Source organism: Chelonia mydas, chromosome 3, assembly GCF_015237465.2.
Source record: "Chelonia mydas isolate rCheMyd1 chromosome 3, rCheMyd1.pri.v2, whole genome shotgun sequence".
Classification (NCBI taxonomy): domain Eukaryota; kingdom Metazoa; phylum Chordata; order Testudines; family Cheloniidae; genus Chelonia; species Chelonia mydas.
The window spans coordinates 151,759,480-151,784,293 of record NC_057851.1 but is presented as its reverse complement, the minus strand read 5'-3'; the positions used below and the strand labels follow the sequence as shown (position 1 = coordinate 151,784,293).

The 24,814-nt window shown below is 43.6% G+C and overlaps 2 protein-coding genes across 2 annotated transcripts in view; one reads left to right on the top strand and one right to left on the bottom strand.

Moving 5' to 3' along the window:
• The window catches only part of EHD3 (EH domain containing 3), a 32,900-nt gene extending 25,519 nt beyond the window's left edge, over positions 1-7,381 (bottom strand). The window contains exon 1 of the mRNA XM_007071696.4: positions 6,300-7,381. Within this exon, the coding sequence (XP_007071758.1) occupies positions 6,300-6,526 (227 nt within the window). The 5' untranslated portion in view covers positions 6,527-7,381. The remainder of the gene's footprint in view (positions 1-6,299) is intronic.
• LOC102945010 (calpain-14) overlaps positions 7,138-24,814 on the top strand; it is a 40,771-nt gene continuing 23,094 nt past the window's right edge. The window contains exons 1-3 of the mRNA XM_043543548.1: positions 7,138-7,255; positions 21,125-21,481; positions 24,266-24,335. Coding sequence (XP_043399483.1) covers positions 21,245-21,481; positions 24,266-24,335 — 307 coding nt within the window. The 5' untranslated portion in view covers positions 7,138-7,255; positions 21,125-21,244. The remainder of the gene's footprint in view (positions 7,256-21,124; positions 21,482-24,265; positions 24,336-24,814) is intronic.

Here is a 24,814-nt window from a genome sequence, read left to right as displayed (position 1 = left end):
AAGGAAGCACACAAGATTGATGGCTATTGATCCTGTAAGGGATTAATTAACAGTAGAGCTACAACAGCATTAACTCTACTGGTGAATCTCCAGATTCCAGAAGGAGCTGGTCTTGCTCTGCTTCTCCTGTCACAATCATTTTATCTTGCATGCCTTTCATCGCAGTGCTTTCGAAGCTCTGTACAGACTAGAAAGATTCACCTACCACTGAAATATAAGGAGCTTTGGGGTGAATTGTGGAAACTGCTTAACAGTTCATAGCAACACTAAATTTAGGACAGGAAGAGAAGAAAATACAACAGCCCAATAGCTCCTAGACTAGGCTACCTAAAATTCACTAGCAGTTGACTATTGCAGAGGTTCTCAAATGTCTCCAGAACAGTAGAATCTCAGAGTTACTAACATCTCGTGAATGGAGGTTGTTCGTAACGCTGAACAAAAATGTTAGCGTTGTTCTTTCAAAAGTTTACAACTGAACATTGCCTTAATACAGCTTTGAAATTTTACTATGCAGAAGAAAAATGCTGCTTTTAACCATCTTAATTTAAATGAAACAAGCACAGAAAGTTTCCTTACCTTGTCAACGAAAATTTAAACTTTCCCTTTATTGTTTTAGCAATTTACCTTTAACACAGTACTGTAGTGTATTTGCCTTTTATTTTTTGGTCTCTGCTGCTGCCTGATTGGATGTTTCCAGTTCCAAATGAGGTGTCTGGTTGACCCGTGAGGTTCTACTGTAGATGGCCACATCTTAGCAGAGAGAGATTATCTCACTGGCTCATCTCCCCACTCATTCATGATTGTATGAGCCACCTCCCTTCCTGATCATGATCTCATAGGTTCTCTGTGGCAGTTACAGCAGCTTCTTACATACAAGAATATTAGGAAAACATGGATGTATGTTTTCCTATCTCTAATGGGATTTAGCAGCACCAGATGGCCAGCCAACTTTCTACCAAGTGCTGCATGGACTTACCTGGATTCAATTCCTTGGGCCTATCTTTCTGAGTTAGGAAGGGCTAGCTCACTTCCTGGAAAGCTCATTTTAGCTTCCCCGTTAGCTAGTTCAGAAGCTGCATTGATGGATTCTAGAAACTGAACACAGACTTCCTCCATGGCAGTGCAGACCCCTAGACTGATAGCATAGCCCTAAAATACTTTCATTTCTATTGGCTTTCCTCTGATCTTTTTGCAACTTTTTTTAAATCTGAGCCAATATACACACAAGCTCTCCCCACACAGACTAGATTGAATCCACAGAGTTAGATATTTTAGAATTCCCACTTTAAAATGTGATAGGAAAATAGATGATATACTCAGAGGAGATAAAGGCACAAAGGGGAGTTAGGTGCCTTTTTGAAGATCTCCACCCTGACCTTTAACTTTGTAATAAAAAAGTCATTTTTACGCTCCTTTCTGTGATGAACAAGCAACATGACATCATGCAAGTATTCTATAAATACAGACTTTTAAGAAGCCTGTGGTTTTCACCTTTCAGTTATAGACAAGACCTCTAAGAAAGAAGCAGCAAATAATGATCCTCTTCTAGCCAGCCATCCCCACTCATCTAGTAATCCCCCCCCCCCGCAACTGTTTGTTATATAAAACACTTTAAAAAACCCCAAGCACTCACAGAGATACAAAAGAAGTTACAAGTTAAAGCTAATTGATATGCAACAAGCAGTATGAAATCAAACTGAAGTAGATTCTAAGGTACATGAGAATTTACACTGCCCAGGGAGAACTCTCCAGGAGATTTGGGCGCATTGTACAGCAGGACAACTACTGAACAAGGGTTCTGCTATGCTGTGGGCAAACAAGGCAATCTATTAACGTGCTGTGTACACTCGTCTGATGGGCTGATGGCATAACTTCAGGTCAGTGAAGCAAGCGGCCTGTGCTGAAAGAAGAAAACTAAAGCACACTTGTGGGGGGAAAAAATCCTATAAATACACAGGCACAGTGAATGTAATGGCTTGTAAAAGGTGTTGGATGACAGCACCAGAGTTCTCTACCTCTTGAGACTGGGAAGCTGCAGTGCAAGCTTCCCCCAGCCGCTGTGCCTTAACCCTCAGCTGTGAGATCCCCTGCTAGGGATAAAAGGGAAGAGACATCTCCCCTGCCCACATGGTCTATCAGGTCCATACTGTCTTGGCAGCCTCTCCAGGGCATGCTTGCAGGCTCCTCCGTTCTAACCCCAAGACACTGCGGCCTCCTGCTAGAAAGGACAGAAGTGCTGATCTTCATGCAAGGATGCTGCAGGATGTGTCTGTGTGTGTGGGGGAGGGAGGGTGTTTCTTTAGCGATGAGTCAGGCAGGATGCTGTGGGGAGGCAGAGATGATGTAGTGATTGTAGAGGGGCAGCGGGGAGCAGTGGCTGGGAGGAGCAGCTTGGAACTGGCCTGGGGAGCAGAGCATGAGAATGTTTGGAGTGATGAGATGCCTGCACCAAAAGCAACCTGTGCTGATGGACAGCAGGGCTCTAGCCCCTTGTTTATTTTATTAACAGGGAGGCTGGACCCAGGCCAGAGCTATGTTTAGCAGAGACTACAGCCCACTAATTAATTAAAATAGTAACATCCTGTCCTGCCGTCCCCTCCCCAAGCAGGAAGCATAAAAGGTAATAATGTTGCAGAGCCAGACTCCAATGGGATCCTGCTGTCACTGCTAACATCAGTCTAGGCCAGTGGTTCTCAAAGCCGGTCCGCCGCTTGTTCAGGGAAAGCCCCTGGCGGGCCGGACCGGTTTGTTTACCTGCCGTGTCCGCAGGTTTGGCTGATCGCGGCTCCCACTGGCCACGATTCGCCGCTCTAGGCCAATGGGGGCTGCGGGAAGTGGCACGGGCCAAGGGATGTGCTGGCTGCCCTTCCCGCAGCCCCCATTGGCCTGGAGCGGCGAACCGCGGCCACTGAGAGCCGCGATCGGCCAAACCCGCGGACGCGGCAGGTAAACTAACTGGTCCGGCCCGCCAGGGGCTTTTCCTGAACAAGTGGTGGACTGGCTTTGAGAACCACTGGTCTAGGCTGCTGGTGGTTAAAGGCTGCTGGTGGTTAACTTCCCAGGTAAAAGTGCCAGCTCGCTGTGTCTCTTCGGGCACATATGCCCTTTCTGCGGATCTGGAAACTCTGCCAAGACAGCCTTGGGAGGAGTGAGGGATGGTTGAAATGTACAAGCTGAAATTCAGGACGGTACATCTTTCACCTAGCAAAATAAGGCTCAGTCCCCTGCATCACCGAAGGCAGACGAGAGAACAGTCTGGTTCCACCACAACCAAAGGGAGCATTTCAGTCACGCTTCACCGACTTCCAAACACACAGCAAGCCTCTCCCCTGCCGGGCCGCTAGAAATATTTCACAGATGACCTTGATTGTCTTGTTTCCACCCCCACCTCCAGATACAGCAGGAGTCTGATCATAAGATGCTGCCGCTTAGTCCTCGAGAGAGAGAGAGACCACGTAACAATTTCATCTGGATCTAAACCTTGGCTAGAGATGCCCTCCTTCAACTTTCAGGGAGGAGGCTTGGGGGCCAAACCCAAATTTTGTGGCTTAGGTGTTGTTGTGTTGCTGGGAGCGCCTTAAATCAATGCTCGGAGACTCTATGGTCAGGTATATGACTGAGTTTTATTGATCATATCTGCACTGCACAGCAGGACCGAGTAATCTCTCCAGGTCCTGCCCTGAAGCACACAGAGCTCAAAGTAAAGATAAGAGGGGTTCTTTGGGGGCAGCCTGTCCTTTCATTGTTCCAGAGTCCCGGTGAAGAATCTGGAGGGGAATGTCCCCAGGATGGGTCAGAGCCATCGCTAGCCTAATCCTAATGCTGAGGCAGAGGAGGAATTTCTTTGCTGTTGTGTTTAACTTCTGATGGTTTCATCCAGACTATCTGGACCCACAGGATCTGCAAGCTTGGGCTGGAACATCTCAAAAGCTTCCTGGCATTTCCTGTTTCCGGCAGGCCGGAACTACCTGGAGACCAGCCTGTCATGTTATTTTAATGCTTGTTTCCAGTCCCAGCATCCCTACATCCCCAGAATTATTCCCACCACCCACTGGCACATGCAGAGGGACAGACACACTTCGAAAGGCCCACTCATCCATCCTGATGGGGCTGCTCCAGGGAAGAAACAGGCTGGCCTCTTCTGCTCTGCCCAGGGCTCCCAGCTGAGCCCACAGCGGGAGCAGAAAGCAGAGTAGCCAGGCATGGGATAGCTGATGAGAACTTGCTGCTTCAGGAGAGACAGCTGACTCACCACACAAGTGCATCAATCCAAGAGGTGGGGGGATGCTACCTCCCAGGTCACTAATTACGCCATAGCAGTTGTGGAGTCACACTTGTGTCACCTGGGCATGCTCACCTAGTGAGGAGCCCAGCTCTCAGGCCTGGAGAGAAGAGAGCGACTGAGTGGGAGAGGGGATCTAGGAGGGAAGGTGGGTAGGGGGTGGTGAGTCTTGTACTGCTGGAGTTAGTGATGGAAGTAGGAGAGAGTGTGGTGGGGGGGAAGCCAGTGGGGGCTGCAGAGACCAGGGAGGAAGCACTGGGTGTAGATGGGGGCTGAGAGGCAAAGAGAGGGAGTGGATGCGCAGGTAGCGAGCTTAGAGGGGAAGAATTAATGACCTCCCCAGATCTGGAGTCAGCTCTGCTCTGAAGTGTGGCTGAGAATGAAAATGAGGAGGGATCCAACATGTGACCCCACCACGCCTTTCAAATCTTCTGAGGTCTGAAGCAGAGTTTAAGAACAAAGATTTGAGTCAGGTGTGTGGGGGAGAGGAGGGCAGGGTTAGCCCAGCCAGCTCTGCCAGCGTGGCTTCACTTTATGCAGGGCAATTCCCTCCCCTCACCCAACTCTTCTTTAAAAATAACTTCATGAGACCAAGCAAGACCTCTGCACTGTCTGCTTTCTAGCACACAGGGGTCATGCGCCAGCCAGGTGGCTGGCTAGGCATTGCAAATTCATTCTGTGTCTAGTTCTTGGTTACAGCAGTAGGTTGCAGGAATATTAGAGCAGGTAAAAAAGCCAGCATTCCACAAAGTCGTTCAGGCACAGCCCATTTCACTGGCCCTCTCCTATTCTCCCCACACGCCCGTTCAAATGTTGGTACAAAGTAAAGCTTACTCTCAGGCAGATAAGGGGCTGGCCTCACCTCTGCCTTACTGTGGCTTTATCCAGTGTTACTCCTTTGATTTCAGTGCAGTTATCCCAGTGTCAAACTAGAGATACTCGGTGGTGAATCGGACCCAAGATATTCATCTTGTGAATCCACACTGGAAATGGAGAAGGTGCGGCCCAAGTATGATCCAAGGAGAGAGCGTATTGGGAGCTGACCTGGGGTTAGTATCACTGCTGAGGTATATAAGTGGTGCATCTGAACTGACCTGCAGTCAAGACCAGCTCATCCTGAGATTGTGAATATGTTTAACCCTCTCTCTGCTGGTCTTCCACCAGACCTGCTATCTGCCATTACCCTTCCACTGAAATCAGGTCACCTTTAGGATGTACCTGACACCGGCAGCAGCACTGTTGGTACATAGGTGCTAGATGGATCTGAAACAGCTAGGAAGGGCTGCTTTTAGAGCCTTGACGTTTGACCGTCCTTTTTCACACCCACCCCCTCACCCTCCCACCCTTCTTCATAGGGGCACCTCAGGACACTGTACAAAGAAAAAACAATCCTAAAATAACTTTAAAAAATATAAATCCCAAAGAACCCACAATAAATTTTACCCAGGGCTTGTCACTTAGGAAATCAATGAATTCCTTGAGAGAGACATGTCCAGGGGCCACACTGTTCCACCGCCTTCCAAAAGCCATGGGGATATTCAATAGTGAGGCCACATTAGGGTCACGCTGACTATGCAACCGCAGAAGCACCAAAGTGTAAATGTTTGGCATACCCGATAAAAAGGTGTCAATGCGACTTATTTCTCATGGGTGATGCCCTAGCTCTCCAGCACTCCTGCTGTGGGTCATTTGGTCCTGATCTGAGTACGTTTCTGCCATGTTAGAATTTGACCTACCTATCATTTTAAAGAAACAGCTCCGAGAATTTCCTATGAAGCCGCCTTTTTGTAAGTCATTGGTGGCTGGCATCCCAGGAGACGGATGGAAGAGAACCAGGGCTGCCCCTGCCATCAAACGTAAGCAAAAGAATACTATAGGCCAAAACCTACCCTGGGAGAGATGCATACAATTCCCATCACTGTCAATGGGGGTCGTATGTGTGTATCAGAGGGCAAAATTGGCTTCTTCCAACATAGCAAAACTTTCCACCCCTCAAGGAAATAGGCCAAGTTATTACCTGATAAAGGTGGTCTTCCCAGTGGAATACTGCCCCACCAGCAGCACCATTGGCTTATTATCAAAGTCAGCATCTTCTAAGGCTGGCGAATGAAACTCGTGGAATTTGTAGTAGTCTTCCAAAGGGAGCAGCTTGGTCTTGTAGAGCTTTTTGAGACCCTCGCTCACAGTCTGGAACACTTCAGGGTCTTTCCTCCTCCTGTCATCGGTACCCAACCAGCTGAACATGATGGAATGGCCGGAGAGGTGATTGCCTTTCAGTGAGGCTTGGTCTTCAGAACACAAAGCAGAAGAGGTGTATGGCTCAGCCAGAACTCTTTCTGAGGAGGGTTCCAGGCAGCAATTCCTAAATTTAGTCACTGTGTATTTGTTTATGTTAAAGCAGCAAATTTCTGTTTATCTCCAGAGGTTGCTGGTTATCCTCTAGGAAAGAGCATTCTCTGCAATGCAAAGCAAGAGGCTTGGGCAGGATGCAGGGGAGAGGGGGAACGAAATACCCGTAGTGGCTGCAAAACAACGTCCTTTTTCTTGTGTCAATGGAAGATGAGATGACTCTCCTTGATTTCCTCCAGGATCTCTTGTTATCCACAACCGGAGCTTTGATTCTTTTGTTGTTTTAAATCTGCAATAGGTAGGCTTTTTTAAGCATTTGCATAAAAACTCCTCTTGAATTGCAATTATAATGCAAAATAAAAATGCCTCCCCCCCCCAGCCCGGTTTGCGAGGCACTTAAACGCTAAACTTCATTCACTCTCTCCTTTCAGATCGTAGAGGTGGGACTGAGGCGCTGATTTGCTCCCGGAGGGTGCATGCTGCAGCTCTGGAGAAGAGGTGGCTAATCACGACAGCATCCTCCCCTGGAGCCGCAGCTGGTGTTTAAATGCCAGCCTTTCAGGAAATCGACGAGCAGCGGAAGTCACCAGCTCCTGGCAGGGTCTGGCCGTTCTCACGGGCCGGGTGAGGCTGAGCAGGGAAACACCATGTCTGGAGGAGGAGCTGGCTTTGCTCCTGCTCAGGATTTGCTGCAGTGCTGGGCATGGTCAGATTGCAAGCTGCAATCAAGGACGCAGTCATCTCTGGGGTGGGAGAGGATCAGGGCACAGCGCCCTCTAGAGGGAGACGCAGGGATCTCGATTAGCAGATTACACACAGACACGGTTTATTGATTTAAAAATACTTCGTTTTTCATTTTTAATCTGGCATTCATTGGCATAGCTCCACTGACTGCAATGGTGATGTGAAGAGGCATGCCAGGTTAGAATCTGGACCATAATGTATGTGTATTATGGTGCTTTTCATCCCAAAGAATCTAGAATGCCAGAGCTCTTTAACTCTGTGTGTGTGTGTGTGTGTGTGTGAGAGAGAGAGAGAGAAGCCTTGTGATCTCTCATACTGCCCCTCAAACGTACCTCAATCCTGACCCATAGGAATGACCTCTGGGTATTGACCTTGAGAGGGTAGTTCAGTTTCCAAGGCCTGTTTGGGGTCTGGTGTCTTCGCATAACCTGCCAGCAAGGAAGCTTGTATTGTGGTGGATTTCATTTTTATATGTGTCAGCAGCCACTAGTGTGGCTCTCCCTGATCTGTCTTATGTTTGCATTGGCACCATACCTGCCAGCTGAGTAGTATAGTTCATTGGCAGTTTAGCTCTTCTGTTAGCAAACTTATTATTTTTCTTTAATTGTGTTACATTACAGTAGGGTATATAACCATGCAATTAAAATATGAGCTATATTAATCCAGCCTGTCTACCATATACCAAAAAGATGGCTGGCATGGTACAAGAAAACCATGGCAAATATTTTCAAACTAGGGTGCCTAGAGGTAGGGATCTAGCTCCACATTTAGCCACCTAAATAAAAGGGGGCTGATTTCCAGGGGTACCAAGCAGCCTTCTCCCAGTGAAGTCACTTTGAAGCTTTACAGGTCCTCTGGAACCTCCTGTAAAGCGGGCCCCTTTTATTTAGATGCCTAAATGTAGAGTCAAGTGCTTGACTTTGAATATTTTAACCTATAATATTACAGTAATAACTAAATATTATTTAACAGGACAGTTAAATTTGGTTGGCCCATAATCTGAGTAACTTTTCCCCTTTAAATGTTTTTAATGCAAAATAACCCTCAATAAAACCAGCCAGTGGGAGCTGCAGAGCTGGCATTTGGGGCGGGGCAGTGCGCAGAGCCTATCTGGCTGCCCATGCATCTAGGGGCCATAGGGACCTGATGGCCGCTTTCAGGAGCCGTGCGGAGCTAGGGCAAGCAAGGGCCTGCCTTAGCCCTGGGCCCCCACTGCGCCACCGACCGGACTTTTAATGGCCTGGTCGGCAGTGCTGACTGGAGCCGCCAGGGTCCCTTTTTGACTGGGTGTTCTGGTCGAAAGTGGATGCCTGGCAACCCCAGCCGGGACCCAGCATAAAACCTGGGGTTCTGCAGCACCACCTGGACCCCTAGTTCCTGTGCCTATGCCTTCACTGAGGGTGTGTCTACACTACCATTAGGTCAATGTAACTTGCATCACTCTGGATGTGAAAAAACCACTCCTGAGCAATGTAAATTACATTGACTTAAAGCGGTGTCCACACCATGCTATGTTGGCTACTGCCGCCAATGTAGCGTGGTAGTGAAGACAAACCCTGAGTCCTTTGCCAAGAACGCTGTCAGGAGGCATTTTTGGAAAAAGCTCCCAGCTGTCAGGAGACGTTTTTGGAAAAGCGTCAGAAGCTCTGACACCTTCCCAGCAGGTGGTGGGTGGTTCATATAACAGTGAAAAGAGTCCCTAGGCCAAATTCCAGCTAAATTCAAGAATCCCTCAACCAAATGTGTTTAGCATAAACAACTCCAACTCTGCATGAAAGGCAATTGATATATATCTGCTGAAGCTAGGGCTGAATTTGGCCCTCTGTGTCTGCCATACGATATGACAACAAACAATCCTTGCATCTGAATAAGAATGAGCAAGTTAGGGATAATAGGATCGTCAGGGTCTTAAATGTGGTTATCCTTTCCTAGTAATCTCCAGTGAAGAGGCACCCTTGAATGCCAAAACTAGTGTCTGACAACCAGTGCTAGTGTTTACTCCAACCACACAAACTAAGAGATTCCATAAATATAACTTCTTGTGAAAGTGGGATCATCTTAAAGGTCGGGGTGAAATTCTGCCCCAGTGAAGTCAATGGGCCAAGATTACACTTACATTATTCACTTGTTTCTGTTGTATCTATCTTTTGTGAAGAATATAAAAGATCTGCATCTGCCCCGAGGGCCAGTTCCATTGTCTTTTGGCTACTAAATATTTGATAATAAATTTGGGTTGTTTTTTTCCTGTTGGTTAAGCATTTTGTCATCTCTGGTTGCTTCCATTCTATGATCTGATTTATTTGTACAAGTAGTTCTTCCGGCTGGTCTCCCAATCTAGCATAGAAGTTGGATAGTTCAGAATCCAAGTGGTGATTTATCTGTTCTGCAAGGATATCCATTGTGGCAGTAAATTATATTGTTATTGCATTTCCTGCAGAAGGTCAAGGTTCTTACCTCAGCTTCTTCAGTAGTTATTAGAGATGGTGCAAAAGTAGAATTAAAACAAACAAACAGCTTTAAAGCAATTGTATCTCAACTGAAAATTTTTGCAAAACTATGTTGATTTCTTCAGAATTTTTCATTTTCAAAAATGATTGTGCGTTAATTTTTTTTCTCTAAAATTTTAAAAAATGGATAATGCTGAAAATTTTGCAAAGCCATGTTGATTTCTTCCTGTTATGTTAAAAATGGCCAATTTCATCTCCTAGTTGTCTCTACCATTCAAGAACGGTACACTTGCGAGGCCATTCTAGTATCTACCCAGCTGTTTTTGCGTGGCTGGACTCTTCCACTTTACAGTCTGTGTTTGTGATTGCCTTGCTTTTCACAAACTAAGCCACACTTAGCCCAGTCAGGCCTTGGATGGGAGACAACTGATGAAAACCTAGATTCAGAGATTATAAAGCAGAAAGGGACCACTGTGATCATTTAGTCTGACCTCCTGCATAGCACAGGCCATAGGACTTCCCTGAATTCTTGTTTTGAACTTGAACATATATTTCAGAAAAAATATTCAATCTTTATTTCAAAATTGCCAGTGATGGAGAATGAACCCCAACCCCAGGTAAATTGTTTCAATGGTCAATTTATGCCTTATTTCCAGTCTGAATTTGTCTAGCTTCATCTTCCAGCCATTGGATCTTTTTACACCTTTGTCTGCTAGACTGAAGAGCCTATTATCAATTTTTTGTTCCCTATTTACGGATATATAACCGGTGATCAAATCACCCCTTAATCTCTTCATGAAGCTAGATGCTGTAGAAAGTGGTGTTGGTGATTCAGAAGCACTGAATCTATGCCCCATGATGATTGTGCTAGGTGTCCCGGTGCTTCCAGAGGTACTGTCTTTCTAGTGAGATGTAAAACAAAGGTCCTGACCACCAGTAACATAAGAGAGCCCATTGTACTGCTCGTAAGAGAGAGATGTTAACCTCCATGTCTCTGTTAAATTCTGCTTCAGGTATTACATCTTGCCAACCTAAATTCCACTTGTAGTTTCAAATGGATACTGTTTTCTTTGTTTCCTGTTTAAACCTGTTACTTATGTTGATTTTAAACAGCTACAAGACTCCACTCCAGGGTGGATATATTTTAGTGCTGGGTGAAGTGATCATTATTTGTATGTATCCTTTGTTTATTCCATAGTGACATAAGGAAGCTTAATTTTTTAATATCCATAAGATTGTTGGATGAAAAATGCTAGGCAAATACTAATTCTTTGGGTCTAACAGCCAGTATGATTGTCTCTATTTCTATCTTAACAGTATAGGCATTAAATAACAACCACAAACTTTCTGTGTCTAAGTTCTCATTCTGGTTACATTTTTCAGGTAGGTGGACATATCATTCCTCAGGAGATAAAGCTCACTGGGAGTCAAGTGTTTGGCATTCTGTCCCTGAACCTGCCATAGAATTTCTTGTGATGCCTCATGCAAGCCATCTGACCTCTGTGTCTTCGTTTTCCCATCTATAAAACAGGGACAACACTTCACGGGGGCGGTATCAGCATATTGTGCTGCTTTGGATGAAAGCAGCTACAAACGTTTGCTGAATGAAGGAGAACAAATGCTAGGTACAATGTGGGTAGATCCAAGAACTACGTGGGTACTACTGGGGGAGGCAGCATGATCTGGTGGATAGAGATTGATGCTAGGAGTCAGGAGTTGTGTTCTGTTTCTCACTCTGCCACCGACCTGCTTGCGTGATCTTGGGCAATTCACTTCACCTGTGCCTTGGTTTCCCCTCCAAGTTTTTGTGTGTTTAGATTGTAAATTCGTTAGGTCTCTCTCTGTGTTTGTACAGAACCTAGTACAAGTCTCTGATTTCTAATGGGCCTGCAGGTGCTTTACATAATACAAATTGTAATAGTAATTACAATATTTTGCTCAAACAGCTCTACACAAACACTACCTCACCTTCCTGGAAGTGATGTCCATATAAAAGCCTGTTCTCTTTCCCACTTTCTGAGCAGTGGAGGGGCTTGGAGAAAATACTGCTTGTCCAAGGAATGTGGTTCAGCCTGCTCTAAAACTGACAGATAAATACAGCTGCCGTATAAAACAAGTCATATGATCAATGGTGACATGAACCTTTGTGGGTTATCTATAACTGTTACTGATACCTCTCTTTAAATATCTAGTGCAGCATTTTTAAGGACATATCCCCATTAAAATAACATGACTGTACAATGTGAAATTCACTATCAGGCTTCCGTGACAGCTTGCCACATTAAAGTGACTAGGCAGTGTCTGAAACTAAAGCTATACAAAGACAAAAAAATGTTAAAACTGTTGTTATTAACAGGGTTATTATGGCTAAGTGGCTCCAAAATAGAGCTGGACAGGAACTGGAATTTCCATTTTTTCAGAATATTCAGTGATTTCAACATTTGTTTTTGTTCTGAATAGGGACAACCAGAAAGAATTTGGAAAATTCCCACAAAATGATTTTTTTCCCAGAAAATATTTTGGTCATTTGAAATATTTTATTTAGATAATATCAAGATGTCTTTCGTTGATTTTGCCTTTTGCCTTATAAAAAGACATTTTTATATAAAATAAAAAACCTCAAAACCAAAAATTTATTTTGAAACAAAAAATCAAAATGTTTGATTCAGAAATGTCAAATGAAAACATTAAGATGTTATCAAAATACCTTTTTTTCTTTTTTTTTCCAAAATGAAATTTCATTGAAATTGGCACATTTCCATGAAAAAAATCGGTTTCAACAATACAGCATTTTCCAATGGAAAAACAATCTGTGGAAAAGTTTTCAATCAGCTCTACCTCCAAGCTTTGTTGTTCTGCATTGTGCAATACAATCTGCCTCTAATGAACAATATGCTCTTTTAAAATGTACATTGTCCCCAGTAGCTGTGACGTTGATGAAAGCGATGCTGTTAGGGGAACTTCAATAAATAGTAGAAGAGAGAGCAAGAGAGTTTATTGCAGGGTATTTACAGAGATTATTAGTATAAATTGATCAATACAATGGAGCAGATTTTGCTCTGTTACACAGGTGTAAATCCAGTACAAGTACGTTGAAGTCAGCAGTCTGTTACAGAATTACACTGGTTTTACTCTGATGTATCAGAGCAGAATCAGGCTCACAGCATTTATTTTGTGTGTTTTTAATTATTGTATTGATGCTAACTTGTAACCATTCCTATAGCTGGTCAGAACAATTCCATTTAAATATTTAAAAAATAAAAACAACTTCATAAGTTTTGTTTGTTTTCTGCCCAGTCCTAACTAACCACAAGAGAGAGTCTAGTTAAAAATGTATGCAAAACAAATTAAAGTGATCTATTAAGAGACTAGTCATCCAGGTATAACATATTATGTATGTGTTTATAGAACCTCAAGATAACATTACCTGCCTAGTGCCGGTCAGAGGTTTGACCTACTTCACTAGTGTCTTGAACCGTAGTCAAGACATGAAATATGCATTTTGCAGTTCATATTTAGTATAGCTGAAAAGATCTGACAATCTTCCAAATGGGGAGAATGTGAACATGTCATCTGCTAGTATTATTAGGAAAGTCAAGGTAGAAGATTTGGTTGAATTGTGCTCATCCGATACTGAACGAAGTTTCCAATCCTGCAGCTGTCCGTGTCTGTGAGCCATGAATTGCGGGACAGGGGTCTAAGACTCTTGTTGTGAAAGTTAAGCTAACTAACCACTATAGCTGAGAAGTAGTCAGACACTTACAAAAGGAGCTTTATATTATGAACCACTAAGCTAATCACAGATGTCACAGGCCAAACAAATAAGAAACAAAATGCATGTCCTCCACTTTTATGAACAGAAAGTTCCCCAGTTTAGGGTCTTTGTTTCAGCAAAATGAGCCCACAGCCTCTCACTTTTTTCAGACATTTTTCAGAGGTATCTACCCCCCAATCTTTACAAAGGTTTTAAAAAAAAAATGGCTTACTTGCTGACTCCTTCCAGAAGGGAGACCGTCTGTTCTGATGGTCTCTCAAAGTCTTCTCACCTTGTGGAAAGTAGAGCGGGTTGAAAAATAAGGCAGAAAAAAACTGAGAAAAATGTCAGAATAATTTTTGTTTCATTTTTCCCACCTATTAATTGAAAAGTTTAATCCAGTTTGTATTGTTTGTTTGTTTTGTTAATCTTTTGAAACAGGACATTTTCAGATGTGATTATGTTGGTTAGGTTAGTCATATGGTAACAAAAATTATATAAAAAGTTTGTAAAAATAGTTTTTGAGAATGCCTTATTTTAAAAAAGATTTTAAAATTGATAAAAGTTTCCAAAAAACAATGAGTTTTCATGAAAAAATGTCTGTGTTGAGAACAGGGCAGTTTTCAATAAAATGGTTTGATCAGTACTAGTGGAAAGGTCACAGTTTATATACTCCCCTTTTTTTCCACTGTGCCTTGCCAGAAGCTAGTGTAACCCACTAGTCAGTCCATGTTATGTGTCCCAGATACAGAGGGGATGTCAGTCTATTACAGCGCCCAGCTACTGAGGTTGGTTTTTCAGCTCAAGCTGTAGCAGCTGGTGCTTTTAGCTCTGTAGGCTCCTGGTTCAATCTCTTCTGTTAAGATGGTGGCCATCACATAAATAGGGCAGCTGTCTAGGCTTGCTAGATAAGGTACTGCTTTGTATGAAGAAAGGTGGTGGAATCAGGACCTTAGTTTTCTTAATCTTATAACACCCACATTCCTGTAAAATAGGAGGTGAGTCTTTGGGTTTAAATACAACATTGTCAAGATTCAGCTAGTCTCACTTAAGGTTACGTCGATGCACAGTGTCGATGACACAGTGTTTTGGGATTTTGTTTTTTCTCCACTTCCCTGTTGTGTTGGAAGGTGTGTCTTCTGTTGATGTCATCTGAGGTCGAGGCAAGGTGAGCACGGCACCTCGTTTTGAAAACAACCTGTGATTCATTGAGTCCCATAAACTCATGGCTTTTTGTCTCTTTTCCAGGAGGTTTGAGGAAGGAATGTATTAAGAAAAAACCTACTTCCTATCAGGAAAATCAGAGAGTCATGAAGCCTGTTCATTACGAAGCATTAATGCCTAATGAAAAGTGTCAAAGAGTTCAGGTAGCAATGGGTGCAGAATGAGCAGGGGCTAGGCAGGGGTGCTGGAACAATTTGTATAGTGGGGGTGCTGAGAGCCATTGAACCAAACTGCAAACCCTGTAGATAATGGAGTGTCACTTCAAGCCAGGGGGTGTGGCAGCACTTATGGGGCTAGGTGGGAGGTGAGGGGTAATATGGTTCCTCAATGTTAAACCAGTCATTAAGGAGAAGGAGAGTTTCCCTTGCTACATTTTTACCTATGGACCAAGGCTCTCCATATCCCAGTGTTGGGAGTAATGGAGGGAGAAACACAAAGTAGCTGAGGTGGAATGGAAGAGAAAAGGAGATAAAGTCAATAGATGGAAGGGAGGGAGATTTTTGAGCTGCCATGGAGAGACAGAGAGGAAGTGTGTGTGTAGGTGGGGACAATTTCCTTTTGGGGTGTCTAGATCCCACATAGCAAATGTTCCTCTACCCTTTCTCTCTCCACTGCTCTGCCCTTCCACTGTCTCACTCCATTGTTCCCTATGTTCCTGCATCCTCCTTGCTTCAAGTGGAGGAGGTTTCTAGACAGTCACAGCAGACCCCTTCCACAGACTATGAGCCTCTCTCTCTGCTGGTGGCAGGATGTGTAAGCAGGTGGGCCTGGGCCGGGTCAAGGTGTGGAAGAGCCAGGGGAGCACTAACAGGCAGGGAGGTCAAGGTCTCAGTGAGCCATGGAATCTGAATTCCCCTTTGGTCTTGGAGATGGCCCCTGCTGCAGTACATTGACGGGTGGGGCAGTGTGGAGGAAGCTGCACTGCGGCTGTTCGTGCTGTACCTAATTCTTCTTCCCACCTGTCAAGCCAACACATTTCTAAAGCACCAAGGAAACCCTGAGCGGCCTATTTTCTCTTGCAAAGGTTGTCTGTCTGGCTAGGAATTAATATTGCATTTGATGGTATATTCATATGATAAATAATTCAATTATCATTCATTTTTTTAAACACACAGAGCAATAAAAAGACTGGTAAGATAAGATGGTTTAATTTTAATACTTGTAAAGAGACAACTTGTAGTTGTGATAATCTCAGCCCAGCTTCTACTGGCTTGGTTTGCAGGAGACTTCTATTGGAGCAGCTGTCTAGATTACCGGTATGAACCTTGGCTGCCATAATATGCTGGATACACGCACTGCAGCATGTGAATAGGTAACTCTGTTAACTGGTAAAGTCAAGGATGTGCAGTTGGCAAACAAAGCCAGAGGGCCTCTTCCTGCTTGTTAATATCTTAGTATCATTTACATTATGATGGGGCCTGAAGATCCCATTGTGCTAGACACTGTACACAAGTGTGAGAGAGCCCCTGCCCCAAGAGCTTACAATCTGAATAGAGAAAGTAAAGTACTATTATCCCTGTTTTACATAGGGGTGACAGAGGCACAGTGACATCGAGTTACTTGCTGAAGGTCACCCACAGTGAGTTTGCAGAACAGTCAAATCTCCTCAGCTCCATGCCACAAGACCAACCCTCTTTTAGTCAAAAGACCATCCTTTCTGTCTAGTAAGCTGACAGGGTTTGACCATAGCTATTGAATAATTCTGATGCTTTGTATGGTGGTAGCAGAAGATCATATCCCTGGAATTTCCATTTTTTTCAGAAACTGCACTTGTCTTAATCATCCACGTGACACAATTCAAAACACCATACAGGCTCAATCCACTCTGAGCTGGATTCCCTTCCTGAGAAGAAAAATCCAATGTAAATGCATTTGGACAGAGTCAAATAAATCCACTCATCATGCATTATCAGCGGGGTGTGAACAGTGTCACCTGTTTTATCTTTGAGATTTGGTAGAGAAACGACTATACAAACAAGGAAACTGCCTGCCATTTAAACCATGGATGTGTCAGTTTCTGGTAAAAGGTGACTGACTGACGTGTTCTTTCACGTCCACCAATGGGACCGGGACATTGCCTCCTGGGCAGGTCTCCAGAAAATGCCTATTATTGCTCAATACCACGAAACCGATTCTCTTTCCCCTTTCTTATGCTTGAGAGGTGGAAACAAAGTATCAGATTTGCATAGACAGGATATACCACATGCATGCGTATACAGTGTGTGTATATAAAAACAGGTGCCATTAGAGTGGTGTTGACAGCAGAACGTTACTGCTTCTTGTGAGGAAGCAAAGCCACCGGGAAGAAGGTAGGACGTTTAAATTGTAAGTGATAGAGTGATTTGGTGCTGAAGTTCAGAGGCTGCCTGGTGCCTGCATGCGCTTATGAGGATTAGGATTTTCCAAGTGGAAGAGGGGAGCGCAGCACTTACTTGTCTTTTGTCATGCTTGGATGAAGTTCTTTTATCAGCTCAAATGGGCATATTTGCGACATGTTGCAACTAGCTGTACTGAACAGAGAAGCTGCTGCTGCTTTTCTTCGCTCTTCAACGGGAGATGGGAAAGAAAGAGAAATCGGGGTGTTTTCATATCGGATCATTTCAAACAGAGCAGGTGCAAGCAATGATAGACCGGCTCGATCAAATGATCTGGGTTCCACACATCAAAGGCTCTTGCCCGCCAAATTCCTGGGAATGGGGTGTGTGTGAGGGGGTGACTAATCTACACCTTGTGCACACTTCCATTTCAAGATCAAGAGCTGTGCATTTTGGGGACACTTCAGGCTACATTTGCCCATAATCCATGCTGCAGAGATTGAAGGGCCCATTGACTGAATTGGAGTTATATGTGCTTGGTGCCTCTGATCATCAGGATCGTTATTAAGGTGCCTAAATATGGATTTAGGTGCTTAACTATGAGCACTGCAGGCCAGATCTGCAGATGTAAACGGCTTATTTTCATGGGTTTCCATAGGGCTTAGGTGGCATCTGATGATCTGAATGGTCATTTGAAACTTTCAGCCAAGGTGCTTAAAAGCTGCTATGTGACTCTCAGCATGTAGACTGATCAGCTGAGCTTTTGAGAACCATGCAGGCAGTTCAGCCCTGCATCTTTTATTAAGATCAATAGAAGTCTATGGCCAAATCCCTGGCACTGCTTTGAAAATCTGGACGTCAACAGAGGTCACTCTTAACGCTTTAGGGCAATGGTTTAAGCACTGAGGATTTGGAGCAAGGTCTTTAACCTTTGAAGTGCTTTAGTTAACTTAAACAAACAAAAGGCAGTGATTCTTTTCAGAATAACTTTATTTGCTAAAATGTATTTGAAGTAATGGGAACCAGCATTAGAGTTTTGGTACCAAAATACCCACGCGCTTGTTTAATCAAAGATTGGGTGTTGTGCCTGCAATGCTGTCTTCACAATGTATTATTGTGCTCTAGCAACTTTTACCAAAGCCTAGGAAACTCAGCCGTCTTGTGAGGTTTCCAGATTGACTACTGGTGTTTTGTTTTGATACCTAACATTCAGCTACGATGGATGAGCCAGCTATAAAAGACAGGACTATTGCATTGTCCACTAAATTCACTTTTTAGCACAGAGACGTTTGTTACACCGCTAACAGCTACAGACTTAGGGGCAGATCATTAGCCAGCGTAAAGCAGTGTAGCTTCATTGACTTCAATGGAGCTAGGCTGGTTTACATCAGCTGAGGATCTGGCCCCTGAAAACAACCTGCTCCAGGATTTGCTGGCATAAGTGCACTCACAGGGCAAAGAGGAAGAGAGAGGCTTTCAGAGAGTTACTTTATACACTGACTGCTTTTACTAAATGCAGAAGATTTGCCTGTGGATTGTTGAGACTCTCATTTCCAGCGCCTGGCAGCTTCAGAGCATCTAACAGTGTGAGAAAGGTCAGGCAAGGTCCCATACTGCTAATCTACAGTGCAGCGGTATAAGTCAGATACACACTGCTTCCAGTAGTAAGCATACCAGAGGGAGGTGTGAAAAGAGAATAGGACCAGATCTACCCGGCCTTCTCATTCACAGATTTTAGTTAAAGCACTTACCCTCTGTCTGTTACTCACAGCTGCTTATCCTTAGAAACTGCACTTACTGAAAAGGAAGACACATACCACACTCCGCCCCCAGTACAAAAGGTGGCATAAGTAGTGTATGCTCAGAGCCACATTCATTAACGTTACCGATGGACATACATGCAGTTTTCCGTATATACTGTACTTTGCACGTCTTCTGCCCCTTCCACCCAAAGCTCTGAGACTGCTGGGAAAGAAGGAGATTAAAACAAGTGGGGAAAGTGTCCTGTAGCGATCTGAGTAATAATTTCCCATGACATAAGTAATTAGGTGTTGCATTACTTTTAACTTACGTGGCATCTGTCATCCAAAGATCTCAAAGCAATTTGGCAAAGATGTTCAAAATTAGGTGCCTACAATTAGATTCTTAGGGGGAAATTTTCAAAGGCATCCAAGGTATTTAGGAACACAAATGTCATTGACTTTCCGTGGGTCCTACTGGAGTCACTAGGAGTTGCTGGATCAGCAGGTTTGAAAATTAGGCCTAAATGTGGATCTAGGAGTCTAATTTTAGGCACCCCTTTTTGAATGTCTTTGCTTTTATAATTAATAAGCTTCAAAACATGCCTGTAAAATGTGGGTGTTTTACAAATGTAATGAATTGGTAAACTGAGGGGAAGAGAAGGGTAGGGCTGCAAATGACTTAATCTGGCATTGTGGGTACTCTGGACATCTGAAAAATCAGACCCCTTGTGTCCGCTCCTCGGTGGGTGTAACTCAGCATAGCTCCACCGAAGTCAATGGCTGGTAATCATGACACAGGAAAAAAAACCCATAACAGTTAAAATAAGAGAGGCCTCTCTTTTCACCTCAGGCCCTTTGGCACCAGCCACACAAACTGCAGCCTCTGGGTTATATTCTCCCCCCATTCTTAGTGTTAAAACTCCTGTCTGTGCCAGCGGGAACTCTGTATGTGGAATGAAGGTAGAATACAGCACTTTGGCTGGCTTCTGAATTTTGAGGCGCTATCAATGGGGAAAGCATCTCAACTTGAGTTCCTTGATGAGAGCAACATTTGAACCTGGAATGTTTGATTCCAAGTGAGTACGGTTTCTGAGGTTACTGTGACACAATGAAATTTAATTTTGCAGAGTATCTGCTGCAGAAGAGCCTCCCAACGCTCACCTTCTCATTACTGCCTGTGAGACACTTTTCTTTCAAGACTAATTCATTTTTTCAGTCTGTAGTAGCATAACCAGGGTCCCTTAGGAACTTCCTGGTTATCACTAAGATGTGCACCTGGGCTGAGTGGACATTCCCAATCGCAGTAGGAATAGAACTCAGATTCTCTTGCTCCATGCACAGGGGGCTCTGCCATTTGAGCTAAAGGATGATGTTCTGTTAGCTTTTAGCTTGGCTGCTAAATGAAATCCAATAGGCATGTGGCACCAAAAATTTGTGCAAGAACATTTTTAACACTTGTGATGTGGGTCACAGCACATGAGAGGAGAGGAGAAATTCTTGTCTTGCCTTTAATGTAAATGGAAGAGAAACCTCGGTGTGATTTCTATAGCGGGTGTGTTGCATTCAGCAGGGTGGAATGGCTATTAGAATAGGAGGATTTACCATCCTACAAAACAGTTAGAAAGGGGGAAAAAACCTCAGCAGAGGAAATCCAAAAGCAGATTATGAGTAATGGCTTTCTGTTTTCTCTAGCTGATGTTACTCTTTGGTTTGTTGTCGTACAGTGAATGGTTCTTGCGTAAGGGGATGTTTAAGATCGATAGCTTGCAACATTATATGTTGGCATGGAACAACCTGCTCCTAGGTCTTCATTTAGTTATGCCACCAGAGATGAGCATTTTGTTAGTAATGTCCGTGTGACTCCAGGTGACTGGAATAAAGGTGTTACTAAGATTGTGGCATGATAGGAAAAGGTCTTAGAAGGGATTTAGAATAGTCTATTGCACCGGGGAGGTAATATGGGGAGAGACTCAGAATATCCTTGTGTATTGCTTAAAATTAGTTATCAAGGTCTTGCATTTAAGGCCTAATTCAATGTCCATTGAAGTCAATGAGAGTCCTTCCTTTGACTTCAATGTGCTTTGTATCAGGTCTACAGAGTTGAAGCCTCAGATACCACAGTGTTGGGTGCTATGATAGAACCTATGCTAGAGAGAGATGGTAAGATGCCCACTCTGCTTTTGAGATTCATCCCTCTCTGCTGGTTATTCTTGAAAAATGCAAAAACCAGTTATGACTAAACTTGCTTGTTACAATTACTTTAACAGCCAGGAACTCTACTGAACGAGACACTTTTCTGCACAAGGAAGGTCGAAAGAGTCCTCCGGCATTGTGTAGTGACAAGACCCCTAAAGAATCATTATCTGGGAATTTCTCCTACCACCACCATGGCCTGGCTCTCGTTCCTGAGACGAGGGAAATCAAAGCCACGGGTGCCTTCGTGCAGGGTAGCCTTCCAAAAGCCCAACAAACTTCTTCATCAGAATTACGAGACCTTGTTGGAGACATGCTTGAAGAATAAATGCCTGTTCAAGGATGAGAACTTCCCAGCTGACGTTTGTTCCATTGGAATGGGATCACTGCTGCAGAAACTGCCCCCAAAGCTACAGTGGAAGAGGCCACATGTAAGTGATGTTCAGTGAATGGTTCTTATGTGAGGGATTGTTTACACTGGATAGCCATTAATGGTCCCAGTTAGCATGGAACAACCTATTAATAGGTTTTTGAAACAGGGTGGCTTGCCCTTGAGCTGGAGATCCTAGGGCAAGTTAACCCTGGTTACAGAATGAGTCCCACCTGAGGGGAATCAGGCAATTTCCTATAAAGAGGAGAAAGTGGCCAAAGCAAGGGGGAAGCTCAGCAGGCTGTAGTGAGACTGCAGAGAGAGCAAAAGCCCCCTGCAGGGAAGATCCTGAGGTCAGGGGAATTGTTTCAGCTTGAGAGGGGCTAACACGGGAAGGACTTTGACCAGACCAGGAGAGTTTTGGCTTTACTCAGTTGAAGGCTGAAGGGAAGACTGTTGTGTCTAGTTTTGAACTTCAAGTTAATCAGCAGGGCTGGTGTGATTTGACTGGAAAAATCCTACGTGGAATTTATTTGGGGCCCCAAGAAGGGGAAATGAGGTGAGAGGCTGCCTGCAGGGCCGCCCTTGGGCCACCAGGGGTGTTGTGAGGTGGCCGCACGTCTACAGTATTCATTTAGTTATGCCTTAAAGTCACCAGAGATGGGCATTTAAAGTAACAGTACATCCTTACATTCATGTGGAAGCTGGTGTAACTGCAGTTTCATAGCTGCCCTGGAACAGCTGAAGGGAGAGCAGTTTGTTTTAATTGATTAACAAACTTTCGTTGGTATTGATTTGAGTCTACTATTCCCCTTTAAACAGAGATGAACACAAGTGGAACATGTTGTGTCCTTCTAATATTGAAAGGACTTCTGCCCTCAAATGTCACTGGGACATGCGTGCTCATGTATCAAAGGACAAGATGTTGACCCCTCTTTTTTCAGACTATATTTTGTAGGACATTACTCCAAAATACAGACTATGGTTCTCCTTTGTTTTAATGAAGAGCTGATTTGTGGGGAGATTTATGGTAGAAAAGAATTTCCCCATACTCTCATGCCCCAGAACTACTTGCTAGATTTATTTGACATTTTTATGGCCCATGACATTACGGAGAATTTGTAATGTTCATCTGTCCCTGAGTAAAATATCATCTTGATTTGATGGAGGGTGACATATGCAGAGAATGTCTGTGCATTGAGGAAAATATACCACAGTCCATCCATCTGTCTAATATAACCTTTCTGTTCATCATCATAGGTGCAGTAATAAAGTAACATAGTGGCAGGTTAGAGCAGGATTGAATGGATGGAGCAAAGTGGGCCCTGTGCTCTGGAAAAGCCTCCACATTTTGTATTTCTACCTGTGTACCCTGGAAGTACTTGCACAGGTTTGAGGCCTTTTGCTCTGAAATCCCCATGCTGCTGACAGCCGCGGGTTTTTAATTCCAGTGCAGACCTACTCTGTGACTGTTCGCCTAAGTACAGGCTGAGCAGTTTCATCTGAGGTAAGGGTTAGTATTTAATTACTCTAAGTGTCTTTTGAGCGCTTGGCATTTCTCTGCCACCTCTGATGGGGAAGACGACAGTGAGAAAATTAAATTGAGCAATTTGTGGATCATAATAGTGAAAGAAAATTTTGACATTTATTTTATGAATTTGCCCGGAGAGGCATTGGAGAGTAATAATACGTCGTCTTTCTGAACTATTACTCAGAATTTTTACGGCCTCAGAAAGTTCTTCAGCAGCTATCGGGTTTTTTTTCTTCATTGTCTAGCCCAGTTATTAGTCATAGCCATTGAAGACGTGACAGGAGGTAGCCTCTGCTGTGAATTACATCATTGGAATCTCAGTACTAAGAGTAAAAAAGTGAGCAGCATTTTAGAATTTCAAGACAAGAAACGACTTTAAAGTTAACTTTGAATATACGTGTCAAGAACCCAAGAGTGAAAAATCTTATAGGGATTGTTTTAATGATCTCCAAATCAGGCATTTCAAACTCAGGAAATGCAAAGTTAAGGCTACACCTAAAAGAAATCCAAACATGTTAAGGTAATAAATGCATAGTTTAATAAATGCATGACACTGAAACCATCTCAACTCTGCTGTGTATTTATACTATGAGAGGAGCAAAGGGAGAAAAAATCCCTCATGTATCTTTAAAAATCAGTTTACTCTGGAACCCCAAACAATGCCTCGGTGATAATCGGATAGTTATTTCATGGCGTCCGTACAGGATCTGATACCTGACCCGTGCAGCAGCAGGAGTAGCCCTGTTAGGAATAGAGCTGGGTAAAATTTTTCAACCCAAACACTTTTTTTTGGTGACAAATGCAGATTTGGCTATACTGTTCTTTTGCAAATTTGTGTCAGTTTCACCAAATTGTTCATTTCAAACATTGTTTCACTGTAAAATTTTCAAAATGAAACGTTTTAGTTTTTCGGTTCAAAATGACTTCTGGTTTCAGTTTCCACTCATTGTTTTTAAAAAAAAATCACGAAACATTTACAAATTGTTCAAAGTGAGACAAAGTATTTTAATCAACCCAGAATTAATTTTTTTCTGACTTTTCATAATTGCCAGCAAAGTGAAAAATCCCTGATTAGCCCAGATCTAGTCAGGAAGGAGTGAGGTGACTTCCCTACACCATCTTCTAGACACATGGTAGAGACCCCCAGAAGCAATGTGATTGAATGTCCGAGAGACCTTTGACTCCTCAGAAACTCACTCCATTAGTGATGAAGTGGCTTCAGAAGAAGCTAGTCAGTCCTCAAGGTTTTGCAGGACCACTGCAATGATTTGACATTCTCTCTCTCTCTCTCTCTCTCGGTCTCGTACCTTCCAGGAGCTGCATAAAACTCCAATATTTTATACTGCAAACGCCAGACGGCTTGATCTCTGCCAAGGATTGGTTGGTAAGGCTCCTTTCTTCTTTGTATATATAGCTATACACAGAGCAATTTAAGCTTAATTTGACTGTGTAAGACTGCATATAAAGGGTGTTGATTTCAATATCATTCCAGCTCTGCATAAAATGGATTAGGAAATTGTATAATATGCTCAACAAATAAGCTAAAGTTCTAGGCTAAGATGTGATCCAAAGATGTGTCCCAACTAGTTGAAAGTTCCATTGTGTGCCATAAACATGACTTTTATTAATGTTGGTGCTGGAAAGTGAACTAACCTTGTCTTCATACTTGTCTCTAAAGTGCCATGCATACTACGTAAATGATAACAACAGAAGCTTCATCACTGTGCCTAGTCACTAGAGCATGTAATGTATTTCATATCACATAGACAGCAGAAGGGCCTGTGAATACTGCAATACATGTATGTAGGCACAATGCAGGCTTTGTGTCAACCTTGACTTGCATCTGTTATGAAGTGAGAAGAG